The 13140-nt window shown below is 42.5% G+C and overlaps 1 protein-coding gene across 4 annotated transcripts; it reads right to left on the reverse strand.

The window, feature by feature from the left end:
* Positions 1 to 424: 424 nt before the first annotated feature.
* Positions 425 to 3314, reverse strand: LOC121576042 (CXADR-like membrane protein). Of its 4 annotated transcripts, XR_006660485.1 has the most exons (7): positions 3143 to 3314; positions 2371 to 2691; positions 1840 to 2136; positions 1182 to 1282; positions 764 to 907; positions 601 to 662; positions 425 to 466 (listed from the first exon to the last, which is right to left on the reverse strand). XR_006660485.1 is itself a non-coding variant. In XM_045219893.1 (5 exons), exons 1-4 carry the CDS (start codon positions 3198 to 3200, stop codon positions 1236 to 1238), a joined length of 723 nt encoding a protein of 240 aa, XP_045075828.1. In that variant the 5' UTR covers positions 3201 to 3314; the 3' UTR covers positions 763 to 907; positions 1182 to 1235. The 4 variants fall into 4 exon arrangements, 2 of the variants coding, with proteins under 2 accessions (XP_045075828.1, XP_045075827.1); XR_006660484.1 differs by lacking the exon at positions 425 to 466 and having other exon boundaries at positions 474 to 662; XM_045219893.1 differs by lacking the exons at positions 425 to 466; positions 601 to 662 and having other exon boundaries at positions 763 to 907.
* Between the last annotated feature and the right edge of the window lie 9826 nt (positions 3315 to 13140).

The raw sequence follows: 13140 nt of genomic DNA on the forward strand, positions 1-13140 counted from the left end.
TACTGCCCCGTCTATCCCAACCTGCCTTCTGGACCTCGACTACTCTCCGATCTTCAGCCCCTCCGGTAACTCGTTTCTGCCTTCTGTCTCTCACCACGATATTTGCCCAGCCCTGATCTGTACTTCTGCCTGCCATTCATATTGCTGTTGTGTGTGTGTTCCCCCAGGTCTCCGACCACCAGATGAGCGTGCCCAGACGTTTCACCACCCTCAGCCCGATACGCCGCTCCATCACTGGGGAACACACACACTAAGCACTTGGACTGGACACCCCCGGACATTTGGTGACCCCCGGAGCACAGGTACCCACAGGAGGACCCTGAAAGACCCCTGACACCCCTGGGACTCCTCTTCCCGCCTGTAACCTTGAATAAAGAACTCTGAATTTGAACTTGCGCTCTTGGGTCCTCTTCTGTTCGTGACAGTTTCTGTCTGTAACCGTAGAATACATTGTAGAGGGATCATCCTAGGAAACAGAGAAGAAGGCCCACATACAGTAACTTTGTACCCTTAACCGTATAATAACACAATGATAAGTGGGATGTATTCTTGATTTCCCCACAATCTCAATGTGATAGAGCTTCTAAATTATTGATGAACCTCATCATTTTTCTCTTCTTCTGTTTTGCTCCCACTACTATTCTCCCCAGTGTTTTTCTTTCCTGGGAAAAAAAGAAAACAGTGTTTAATACACAAAATGAACCATTCCCACATTCCACTGAACTCATTGCTTTTCTGAGTAGTTGCAATTGTGGATAAATACCTTTGTTTCTCTTGTATATGTACAAAGCCACTCCAGCGATGATCAGTATGACTGGTAGAACAGCCAGTAAGATGTATTGGATGGTATTGTTTGGCAGAGAGGATGCAGATGGAGCTTCTCCTGAGGTCCCCACTGTGTCTGTTCCTACAGGATATGGACATGTTTAGTCAGTCTACAGTATAACAGAGAGCTTTGCTTAGTGCAAAATTGTGTCCTGTGGTCAGCTTGTACACTGATGTAGTTTTTTGTTAAAATGTCATCTATTCGAACCTGTCAGACATAAAATGTACTGACAATTTGATGGAATTGTAGGTATGACCAGTAGTATATGTGTGTAATTTTGAGACATTTGAATAATTTCCTTTAAATATTCTGCTGGGGAGTGTAATTTCATGATATTCATTGGACATGAACTGACCTTTAGATGCAGTTGTTGGTAGTGCTTTTGTAGTCTCTGGTCTTTTGGTTTGAGTTACTTTTGGTTGTTTAGTGGTAGTGGTTTTTGGGGTCCATCTGTCTCTAACAGGAGAGAGGACCATTAGCCTAGTGTTAGCTAGAGCAGAGGCGCATGTTAGAATGGGCTCTGCCAATACTATGCAACTAACATGAGTCCCAGATTAGTTTACATGTTCTATATCTAGGCTATTTGTTGTGTTTAAAGAGAGATATTCCACTCACTCAATTGCACTATATTGGTCGGTAGGCCTTCAACAGTGTTGATGTTGAATATGTGTTATGTTGTTATGAATTAAAAGGTGTTATGAATGTGAGTTCAAGGTGTTTTGAATACCCATCTTTACCCTCTTCTAAACTTATTTTGTTATGCACCTCTTGAGCATGACAAAGTCAACTTAAATTGTGAACACAGTGCTTGTTTTTCAGTGTGCAGACAATACTCACTTTTTATCAGTTACTACTAGTGATAATAACCATACCGTGCTGCTACATTCTACACAACTGTCAGGAAATCTACAAACTGCTGCTCTGTACGCATTCGTGGCCATTCTGTTCTTATGATGTTAAGTTATTTACGGAGAAACCTCTGTGATAAAATGCATCATTATCAGATCTCTTACCTTTAACAGTGATACGTATGTCTCTAAAGTTTTGGTTGTTTATTTCACACCTGTACCACCCCTGATCCTCCTTAGTGATGCATGAGAGAAGGACAGAGAGGTTCCCTGGAGATTTCTCAGTATTAAACATCTCCACTCTGTCTCTTAATGGTATTGCGTGTGTCTGTCCATCGAGGAATTTAGTCCATGTCAGTCTGAGAGGTTTAGCCTGGAGTTCAGTACAGGAGCAGGGCAGGAGCACAGACTGGCCCCGGGATCTAACTATCTCCAGTTGGTTAGAGTCTGACAAAGTGCAGCCTGTTGAAACAGAGCAATTTGTTGAGGGACACCTACTTGATCAATTTTAGATGATGGTAGCTCTCTACAACTGCTAACATGAACACTTAAGACTACCCATTACTAACGGTATTACCAACGCCATATAGTAATCTGAAATAGCTTATATATTTGATGGACCAAACCATGAATTGTTTTGTACAGATGTTTGCCATACTGTTATACTTTCTATATACAGCTGTCTGAATCTCTTACCTTTAACATGGAGTCTGATGTCCCTGTATTCGTCCCTGTTTTCTCTATCCTTGATTGTACATCTGTAATCTCCCTGATCATCCTGAGTGAGGTGTGAGAGGAGGACAGAGAGGTTCCCAGGAAATTTTTCATTAAACTGCTCCACTCTGTCTCTGTAGAGCTCACTCTGGGTTAATATAACAGTCTCCTGACTCAATTTAGTCCATGTGAGTCTAGGAGTATCAAACTGACGTACAGTACAGGAGCAGGGCAGGAGAACAGACTGGCCTGTAAATGCAGTGATCTCCTGCAGTCGAATGTTAGTGCCTGAAAGGGTACAGCCTGTTGAAAAACAGAGCAACATTATACTTATAATACGAGTATTACAATTCTGCATGTACAGTATAGACAATCCATTATGGGCAGTACCTTCTTGTTAAGTAATCTGATGTTACATTGTGTCTGAAACTGAAACAGGATTTGAGAGATCTGCAACAGAATCCATACATGCCATTTAGCAGACACTTTTATCCAAAGTGAATCAATGGTTTATTTGACCAGAAGCAATAAGATATGCCATAAACATTGTTTATGAACCAGAATAATAACTGCAGAAGGATGACTGTTGATAAACAATCTCCCCAGAGTAAGAGCAACAAGCAACACTTTATGTGATTGTGTACACTTTGTATACTCAACACATTAGTATTTTTCCACACACTCTTTTTTTTCAGTAACAGTGAGGTCTCCATGGCCTCCATAACCACATACAGGTTAAGACAGTAGGACTCACCTTCATTTCCTGCAGTAATGTGAAGGATTGCGCTGATCAGAAACACAGAGATCCACATGATGACAACTGTCTCCTGATGTTGAAGACTGTCTAAAGACAGAAACGGTATGTTCTGTGTGTATGTGTTGAGAGAGGGACTGAGTTTGGCTTCCCTGTGAGTGTAGACTGACAATATGTGTACTTGTGTGACCTTGCCAGGGAAGTACAGTGTGTGAATGCTATGTCGTGACTCTCAGCCCACATCCGGTTACAGACCTCTCTGCATCTCTTTTTTCTCTAACTAGTCACCCGACTCTCCTTAACTAGTCATCCGACTCTCGCTCTTCTCAAAATGATGTCAGTCTTTGAAAGGAATCATAGTTCAGATAAATCTAGGATTATTTTCATTTGACCATGATAATGTAATCCATGACAAAATGACCATCAATCCTCCAATCTGTCATTTCATAAATGGAAAACTGCTCAACCTCTTTAGATAACAAATATAGACCCTAAATACAGTATATTAGAAAAATTAGGCAGGTATTGCATAATTCCCAAAATCAACAAAGGCATACTGGTTGAAGAGAATTTCTATCGCCATTGCAATATAATTCCACATATCACCATTAGAGAACAAGCATGATTTTAGCAGAACTATGATTCCAAACATTGCCAATGTAGATACATAAAACAACACAACTTATCAAAAAGAAGAGAAGAGCGTACTTTTTGTTCAAACTTTATTGCCATAGATTTTCCTATTCTTTACACTGTTAATAAAAGTTGTTAGTTTTGAAAAATAATCTATCATACATATTTACAGAATGCATTTAATTTATGATATTATGGCAGAAGAAAAGTGAAAGACAAAATACATAATGTAATTGGGATCAAATTTGAATTCTATCATATGGTATTTAATTTGCCTTGTAATATGAAGATTTGTATGTGAAGAGTGAAACATATTTACAGTTAAGTAATATATGGTAACAATAACCACACATGTTGTGTGGCCTACTGTATAATGGCTCTAGGAGGATCTGCCCGTCTTGATGCTGGCATACTCTGGCCGTCATTGTAAAGAAGAATGAGTTCTTAATTGACTTGCCTAGTTAAATAAAGGTTAAATAAACACAAATTCTCCACTGTTCTCTATACTCACTGCTGCCTTCCCTTTTCCTTTCATGTGGACAATGGAGTATATAACTGAGGGATCCTCCTGTACAGAGGGACAACAAGAAACACAAGATACATTCAGATACAGGCACTGCAGCACCCAGGGATGTAGATTCACACTAATTTACACTATATATACACTGAGTGCTCTTTCCATGACATAGACTGACCAGGTGAATCCAGGTGAAGCTATGATCCCTTATTGATGTCACTTGTTAAATCCACTTCAGTCAGTGTAGATGAATCGGAGGAGACAGGTTAAAGAAGGATTTTTAAGCCTTGAGACATGGATTGTGTACATGTGCCACTCAGAGGGTGAATGGGCAAGGCAAAAGATTTAAGTGCCTTTGAACGAGGTATGGTAGGTAGTAGGTGCCAGGTGCACCGGTTTGAGTGTGTCAAGAACTGCAATGCTGCTGGGTTTTTCACGCGCAACAGTTTCGTGTGAGTATCAAGAATGGTCCACCACCCAAAGGATATCCAGCCAACTTGACACAACAATGGGAAGCATTGGAGTCAACATAGGCCAGCATTCCTGTGGAATGCTTTCGACACCTTGTAGGGTCCATGCCCCGACAAATTTAGGTTGTTCTAAGGGCAAAAGGGGGGGTGCAACTCAATATTAGGAAGGTGTTCTTAATGTTTTGTACACTCAGTGTATTTTTACTAACACACATACTACACTTCTCTTACTAGTGCACTGTGGAGTGTTGTTGTCTCCTCTTGGTTGATGTTTCTGTGTGAACCGTAGCATACATCATCCTATAGAGGAGAGATACAATGAGACACAAACAGTAACTTTGTCTAATTGACCATCCTCATATAAATAACACAATGATAAATGGGATGTATTCTTTCGTCATATCTTAATTTCCCCACACTCTCATGTGTCAAACTCATTCTACGGAGGGCCGAGTGTCTGCGGGTTTTCGCTCCTCCCTTGTACTTGATTGAGGAATTAAGGTGACTGATTAGTAAGGAATTGAAAGGAGAAACCAAAATCCAGATGACACTAGGCCCTCCATGGAATGAGTTTGACACCCCTGTAAGATAGAGCTTCTAAATTATTTATTTACCTTATCATTTTCTTTCCCCCTGTTTTGCTCCCACTACTTTTCTCCTCTGTGTTTTTCTATAAAATAACAGTGAGTTTAATACACACAATTAGTCCTGTCACTTTCCCCCAACTAAACTCATTGCTTTTCTATGTGGTTGCAATTGTGGACAAGTAACCATTATTTCTCCTCTATCTGTAAAGAGCCACTCCAGCAATGATGAGTATGACTGGTAGAACAGCCAGTACAATGTAGAGGATTGTAGATGGAGCTTTCTCTGAAGTCCCCCCAGTGTCTGTCCCTACAGGACATGGACATTTAGTCAGTCTCGTGTAACTGACTCTTCCAGGAAATGTACTGATCCTTTGATATAAATATGGTTATAACCAGCAACAGTCTTTAGCAATATAAGACATTTGAATGATTTCCTTATTTTGCTTGTGGAGTGTTGTCATGATGTACACTGACTTTTAGATGAAGTTGTTGGTAGGGATTTTCTAGTTGTGGGTTGAGTTATTGGTGGCAGTGGGTGTTTTGGTTTGAGTTACTGTTGGATGTTTGGTGGTGGTGGGTGTTTTGGTTTGCTCTGACTCTAACAGAAAAGTGGAGCATTAGGTCCCTGCCAATACTATGTAGCTAAAGATAAAATGAGCCCCAACATTTTTTGGGGAGTGGGATCTCTTACCTTTAAAATAGAGTTTGATTTCTTTGATTTCTACAGTACTGATTTGGCACCAGTACCACCCCTCATCCTCACTCGTTAGATGTGAAAGGATGAGAGAGAGGTTCCCAGGAGAGTTCTCAGTAAACATCTTTACTCTGCCTTTGTAGTGATCACTCTGGGTTGATATAGTCTCAGGTCTCTGTCCATCTCTGAATTTAGTCCATGTGACGCTGGGAGGTTTAGCCTGAAGTTCAGAACCGGAACAGGGCAGGAGCACAGACTGGTGTGTGGATCTAACCATCTCCAGGGCTGTAGTGTCTAACAAAGTGCAGCCTGTTGAAATACATAGAAATGTGTTATACTTACTTTATCAATTTTAGATGATGGTAGTTCTCTACTACTGCTACCATAAACATGTAAGACTACCCATTACTAACAGTATCACTGCTAGCCTTCAGTATTATTAATGCCATATAATGTAGTAATCTGAAATAGCTTATATATTTGAGGACCAAACCATGAATTGTTTGTACAGATGTTTGCCTTATACTGTTGCTTCCTGTCATATTTTCTATACACAGCTGTCTAAGCCTGAGATGCATCTCTTACCTTTTACATAGAGTCAGATGTACAGTATGTGTTCCTGTCTTCTCTATCCTTGATTGTACACCTGTACACCCCATGATCCTCCTTAGTGATGTGTGAGAGGTGGAGAGAGAGGTTCCCAGGAGAGTTCCCAGTAATGAACATCTCCACTCTGTACCTGTAGAGATCACTCTGGGTTAATGGTATCCAACGCTAACTGTTTTGTTTTTGGAAGTTCCATGTGAGGCTGTGAGGTTTAGCTTGGAGGTCAGTACAGGAGCAGGGCAGGAGAACAGACTGGCCTGAGAAGATGGGGATCTCCTTCAGATTACATTCTACGAGAGTACAACCTACAGAGACACAGAGCAAAATATAACCAAGTTGGAATTAAATTAAATTGAATCTGCCATAGCAATGTCTGTGGATTCTTACATTTACATTTTAGTCATTTAGCAGACGCTCTTATCCAGAGCGACTTACAGTTAGCGCATACATTATTTTATCGAATCCACAACCCTGGCATTGCAAACACCATGCTCTACATCCCCTGCCGGCCATTCCCTCCCCTACCCTGGACCAATTGTGCGCCGCCCCATGGGTCTCCCGGTCGCGGCCGGCTACGACAGAGCCTGGATTCGAACCAGGATCTCTAGTGGCACAGCTAGCACTGCGATGCAGTGCCTTAGACCACTGCGCCACTCGGGTCTAAGGATTCTTGTAGTGGATAGTAGTGGATTGTGCCTAGGGCTGTTGCGGTGACTGTATTAACGCCACACCAACGGTCACGAGTCATGACCACAGTCAATTAGGCTTCTCCAAGCTCTGATGCTGCTGATGGTTATTAGTAGCCTACCAAACTTGCTAACTGCCTGGTACTCAGCACTCTATTGTCCCTCTAATCACTCTGACATCAATGCAAATGTAATCGAAAAATCGAATCAAACACGTCATGAGAGCCCATGAGCTCATGTTGCGCAAACAGAGTGATGGCCTCTATTAAAAAAGAGGAGGATCCCATCAGCTTCTATAGGCTAGGCCTTTTATTTCTCAACTTTCCTAATATTAAGCACATTGCTTATCTTTACAACAGGAGTATAGCCTACCTGGCTGGCATGAAAATGAACCACGGGAAAAGTGTCCTCCATTCGCTATTTAAGTGCAGAGATTACATGTATTTTTCCCCCTGTTTAGAGACAGATGCATGATAATGGTCCATTCTAAATCAAAACGAATTTCACACATATATTATTTAGTATATGTAAAGAAGATTAAATCAAGAATAGTCTGATGGGTGACAATATTAGCCTATCACTTGTGAATGATATATTATCACTTGTGAATAATGCCCAGCGTAAGGCAAGAAACAATGCCTTTTTCTAATCATAGTCGCACACCTCACGTAGCCTAGCCCATAGGCCTATATGTTTTGATAAGGTTTGTATCACAACTGAAGTGGTCAAATAACTTCTTAAAATTAAGCATATTAATCCGCTTTACAAGGGGTGTAGAGCCTAATTGGCATACATAAGCATCGCGTGAGTTTCAAGTTTGGGGAAGATATTTTTCACTATAAAAATGCACCTTTATAATAAAAGCAAACATGCATAATCACATTTGCGGTCACTTTTGATAATGGTGTTTTCCCGCTAATGGAACATTTGCGCTTATAGCCTACTACCATGTGCACATTGCTGCGCTTATAATGTGAAGAATAGCCAAATAGTTTATCAACATTTTAAGCTAAAGTTCTGATCTGTTGCGTAAAAAAATGTTTTGATACTAGTGGTTGTATTAATTTGGGATCTATCGCATCCCACAACTGTCCCGGACTATGTTTGGAATATTTATATATTGCACAGAATAGAATAGGTTAACTTTTGTACTATGGGGGCTAGTAGATTGACATAGGCTAGTGCTTTTGCTGTTCATTAGGCCTACTAATCTTGTTGGCTGACGAAAAGTAAATGTGGACAGTTTTTCCAAGATCTTCAATATGCACTTCGGAATTGGATAGGGATGCGCGCAGTTGCGTATTCCAGGCAATACAGATATATGCCCTAAAACATTTTGGGTAAACAATACAAAACAAGAAATCCATCTGTATTGACTGACTGTTGATAAATGTATTGATAAATACAGGCTTATAAAAGCAACCAGCAACACTCTTATAATTTCAGATTTACTAAAGCATTCCATACGTATTTTGAATCTGCAAGATATTCTGCTAACTTTGTATGTCTCAACACATGCAAGATATTTTGGTATACATTTCTCTGATACTTTTACTTGTGCTGAGTAACAGTTAAAGATGCATGTAATATCACATCATATTCTGTAGCTAGGACTCACCTGCAGTGATATGAAGGTTGCTGAGAACAATTTGAGCACTCTGGGCCTGGGGCTGGATCTGGATTCTCGGTACCAGGAGGCTGAGAAGGTCAGACATCATCTGTAATTACCAAGGCTAGGAGTTTTCCTGTCTACATGACCTGGCCAGGAAAAACTCCAAGCCTTTGTCGTAGCAGCTCAGTTATTGGTGAACAACAACACGGCATTGGTGTTGTAACTGAATGTGCTCACAGTTTGCATAAGGACATACTGTAATTTCCATTAGGTCATGAGGAAAAACCTCAACCCCCTCAGCTGTTGATGAGTCATAGAGATCACAAACTGTACAGGAAACTCTTAACACATTTTAGTGATTTTAAAGTAGTTAATTAAGTATTATATTTATCACTGTTGATAAGTGTGATCTGTGAGCCCAGTCTGTGTGTGTGTGTGTGTTCTAAGAGATGCTGTACAGAAGGATTGGTAAACTGGTGGAGCTGGAGACAGCCAGCAGGAATGCCGAAAGAGCCAAGCCTGTGAAGAAAGCTGCTGTGAGTGTTGTTGTTCACGAAGACATAGGTACACATCAGGCATCGCTAGTTCCTACTGTGTCCAGCAGGTGTCAGTAGTGCTCTCTCATCTACAGTCAACTCAACGTTTGAAACATTTGATTAGCTGTTCAGCAGTCTTATGGCTTGGGGGTAGAAGCTGTTAAGAAGCCTTTTGGACCTAGACTTGGCGCTCCGGTACCGCTTGCAGTGCGGTAGCAGAGAGAACTGTCTATAACTAGGGTGACTGGAGTCTTTGGCAAATTTTAGGGCCTTCCTCTGACAACGCCTGGTATAGAGGTCCTGGATGGCAGGAAGCTTGGCCCCAGTGATGTACTGGGCCGTACGCACTACCCTCTGTAGCGCATTGTGATTGGAAGCCAAGCAGTTGCCATACCAGGCGGTGATGCAACCAGTCAGGATGCTCTTGATGGTGCAGCTGAATAACTTTTTGACGATCTGAGGACACACGCCAAATCTTTGGTGTGTTTGGACCATGATAGTTTGTTAGTGATGTGGACACCAAGGAACTTGAAGCTCTCAACCTGCTCCACTACAGCCCGTCGATGAGAATGGGGGCGTGCTCGGCCCTCCTTTTCCTTTAGTCCACGATCATCTCCTTTGTCTTGATCACGTTGAGGGAGAGGTTGTGTCCTGGCACCACACTGCCAGGTCTCTGACCTCCTCCCTATAGGCTGTCTCATCGTTGTCGGTGATCAGGCCTACCACCGTTGTGTCATCTGCAAACTTAATGATGGTGTTGGAGTTGTGCTTGGCCAGGCAGTCATGGGTGAACAGGGAGTACAGGAGGGGACTAAGCACGCACCCCTGAGGGGCCCCCGTGTTGAGGATCAGCGTAGCAGATGTGTTGTTGCCTATCCTTACCACCTGGGGGCGGCCCGTTAGGAAGTCCAGGATCCAGTTGCAGAGGGAGGTGTTTAGTTCCAGGGTCCTTAGCTTAGTGATGAGCTTTGAAGGCACTATGGTGTTGAATGCTGAGCTGTAGTCAATGAACAGCATTCTCACTTAGGTGTTCCTTTTGTCCAGGTGGGAAAGGGCAGTGTTTAGTGCAATAGAGATTGCGTAATCTGTGGATCTGTTGGGGCGGTATGCAAATTCAACTGGGTCTAGGGTTTCTGGGATGATGGTGTTGCTGTGAGCCATGACCAGCCTTTCAAAGTACTTCATGGCTACAGACGTGAGTGCTACGGGTCGGTAGTCATTTAGGCAGGTTACCTTGATGTTCTTGGGCACAGGGACTATGGTGGTCTGTTTGAAACATGTAGGACTCAGCCAGGGACAGGTTGAAAATGTCAGTGAAGACACTTGCCAGTTGGTCAGACAATGTAATCGATGCACTTATTGATGAAGCCGGTGACTGATGTTGTATACAGTGCCTTGCAAAAGTATTCATCCCCCTTGGCGTTTTGCCTATTTTGTTGCATTACAAGCTGTAATTTAAATTGATTTTTATTTGGATTTCATGTAATGGACATACACAAAATAGTGAAATGAAAAAAATAACTTGTTTCAAAAAATTCAAAAAATAAATAACGGAAAAGTGGTGTGTATTCACCCCCTTTGCTATGAAGCCCCTAAATATGATCTGGTGCAACCAATTACCTTCAGAAGTCACATAATTAGTTAAATAAAGTCCACCTGTGTGCAATCTAAGCGTCAAGTTTTCAGTTTTTTTGTCTTTTTTCTTGTTTGTTACATGTTGTGTAAATCAAAGGATACAACCCCCCCAAAATCAATTTTAATTACAGGTTGTAAGGCAACAAAATAGGAAAAATGCCAAGGGGGGTGAATACTTTCAAAAGACACTGTACTCCTCAATGCCATCGGATGAGTCCCGGAACATACTCCAGTGTTGCCAACTTAGCAACTTTGTCGCTATATTTAGCGAGTTTTCAGACCCCTCTAGCGACACATTTTCAAAAAAGTGACTAACGACAAATCTAGCGACTTTTTCTGGTGTTATTGGAGACTTTTGGAGACTCAGACGTGAAAGCACGTATCGTTCTTACTCTTCTCAACGAGCAGCGGGTGCTGCCGTGGGCCCCACCCCCGTCCCAAAGCACTCACAGCCCACCCCCGTCCCAAAGCATTCACAGGCCAACCCCGTCCCAAAGCACTCACAGGTGGCCCAGTCCTCGCGCAGCAGTCCCTTCCAGCTGCAGTCAGAGCAGGAGATGTTCACCCCTCCATGTCCAGACTGCAAATGAATCGTGCATGTGGGAAGCTGCCGCTGGCTGATCCCGCCCTGGCTTACATTCAGGGCGGGATGTAAATGTAGGGTGTTTCTTACTTTTTGTCTCTCCCACAACGTTATTCCTCTCTCCTACAGCGTCCATCACAATTACATGCACATGGCCAATTATGAAAATTAGGTGATGACGTCATTTAGCGATTTCTAGCGACTTTTAGGACAGCCAATAGCTACTTTCCTTACTGAAGAGTTGGCAACACTGGCTAGCAAAACAGTTTTGTCAGCTCATGAAACATGGAACAAAACTTGTCTTGACTGCATTAAAATATCCACAGCAAGTAAAATATACTGAACAAAAATATAAATGCAACATGTAAAGTGTTGGTCCCATGTTTCATGAGCTGAAATAAAAGATCCCAGTAATCCCAGCACAAAAAGCTAATTTCTCTAAATTTTGTGCACAAATTTGTTTACATCCCTGTTAGTGAGTATTTTTTCTTTGCCAACCTCTCCCTGACAGATGTGGCATATCATTACACAGATGCACCTTGTGCTGGTGACAATAAAAGGCTACTCTAAAATGTGTAGTTTTGTCACATAACACAATGCCACAGATGTCTCGAGTTTTGAGGGAGCGTGCAATTGGCATGCTAACTGTAGGAATGTCCACCAGAGCTGTTGCCAGAGAATTGAATGTTCATTTCTCTACCATAAGCCGCTTCCAACGTCATTTCAGAGAATTTGTCTGTATGTCCAACCGGCCTCACAACCACAGACCACTATTATTGCTCAGGCTAAGACCCAGATGTAGACACAGGAGGCGGATAGTATGAGTCTTAGAGTTTTTGACATACAAGGGGCAGGCAATCGGTAAGTCAAGGCAGGCAAGGGTCATAGTCCAAATCAGAGTCAGGCAGAGACAGGACGGCAGGCAGGATCGGGGTCAGGACAGGCAGAAAGGTCAGAACTGGGAAGACTAGAAAAAGCAAAACTAGAGCACAGGAAACACGGGAGCACGCTTGTAGGACTTGATGGGACAAGACGAACTGGCAACAGACAAATAGAAAACACTGGTATAAATACACAGGGGATAATGGGGACACATGGGAGACACCTGGTTGGTGGTGGAGACAAGCACAAGACAGGTGAAACAGATCAGGGCGTGACAACCACGTGTAACCTCGCCAGCCCAGGACCTCCACATCCGGCCTCCTCACCTGCGTGTTCATCTGAGACCAGCCACCCGGACAGCTGATGAAACTGTGGATTTGCACAACCGAAGAACTTCTGCACAAACTGTCAGAAACCGTCTCAGGGAAGCTCATCTGCGTGCTCATCGTCTTCACCAGAGTCTTGACCTGACTGCAGTTCGGCGTCGTAACCGCCTTCAGTGGGCAAATGCTCACCTATGACGGCCACTGGCACGCTAGAGAAGTCTCTCTCTCTCT

The sequence above is a fragment of the Coregonus clupeaformis genome, unplaced genomic scaffold (genome assembly GCF_020615455.1).
Source record: "Coregonus clupeaformis isolate EN_2021a unplaced genomic scaffold, ASM2061545v1 scaf2870, whole genome shotgun sequence".
Lineage (NCBI taxonomy): Eukaryota > Metazoa > Chordata > Actinopteri > Salmoniformes > Salmonidae > Coregonus > Coregonus clupeaformis.

Excerpts from the sequence above, each read along its gene's own strand:
- LOC121576042 (XM_045219892.1), bottom strand. The coding sequence starts at position 3,200 with ATGTGGATCTCTGTGTTTCTGATCAGCGCAATCCTTCACATTACTGCA. Across the intron at positions 2,692-3,142 it reads CATTACTGCAGGAAATGAAG|GCTGTACCCTTTCAGGCACT; the intron begins GTGAGTCCTACT and ends GTTTTTCAACAG. Across the intron at positions 2,137-2,370 it reads CATCAGACTCCATGTTAAAG|GCTGCACTTTGTCAGACTCT; the intron begins GTAAGAGATTCA and ends CTGTTTCAACAG.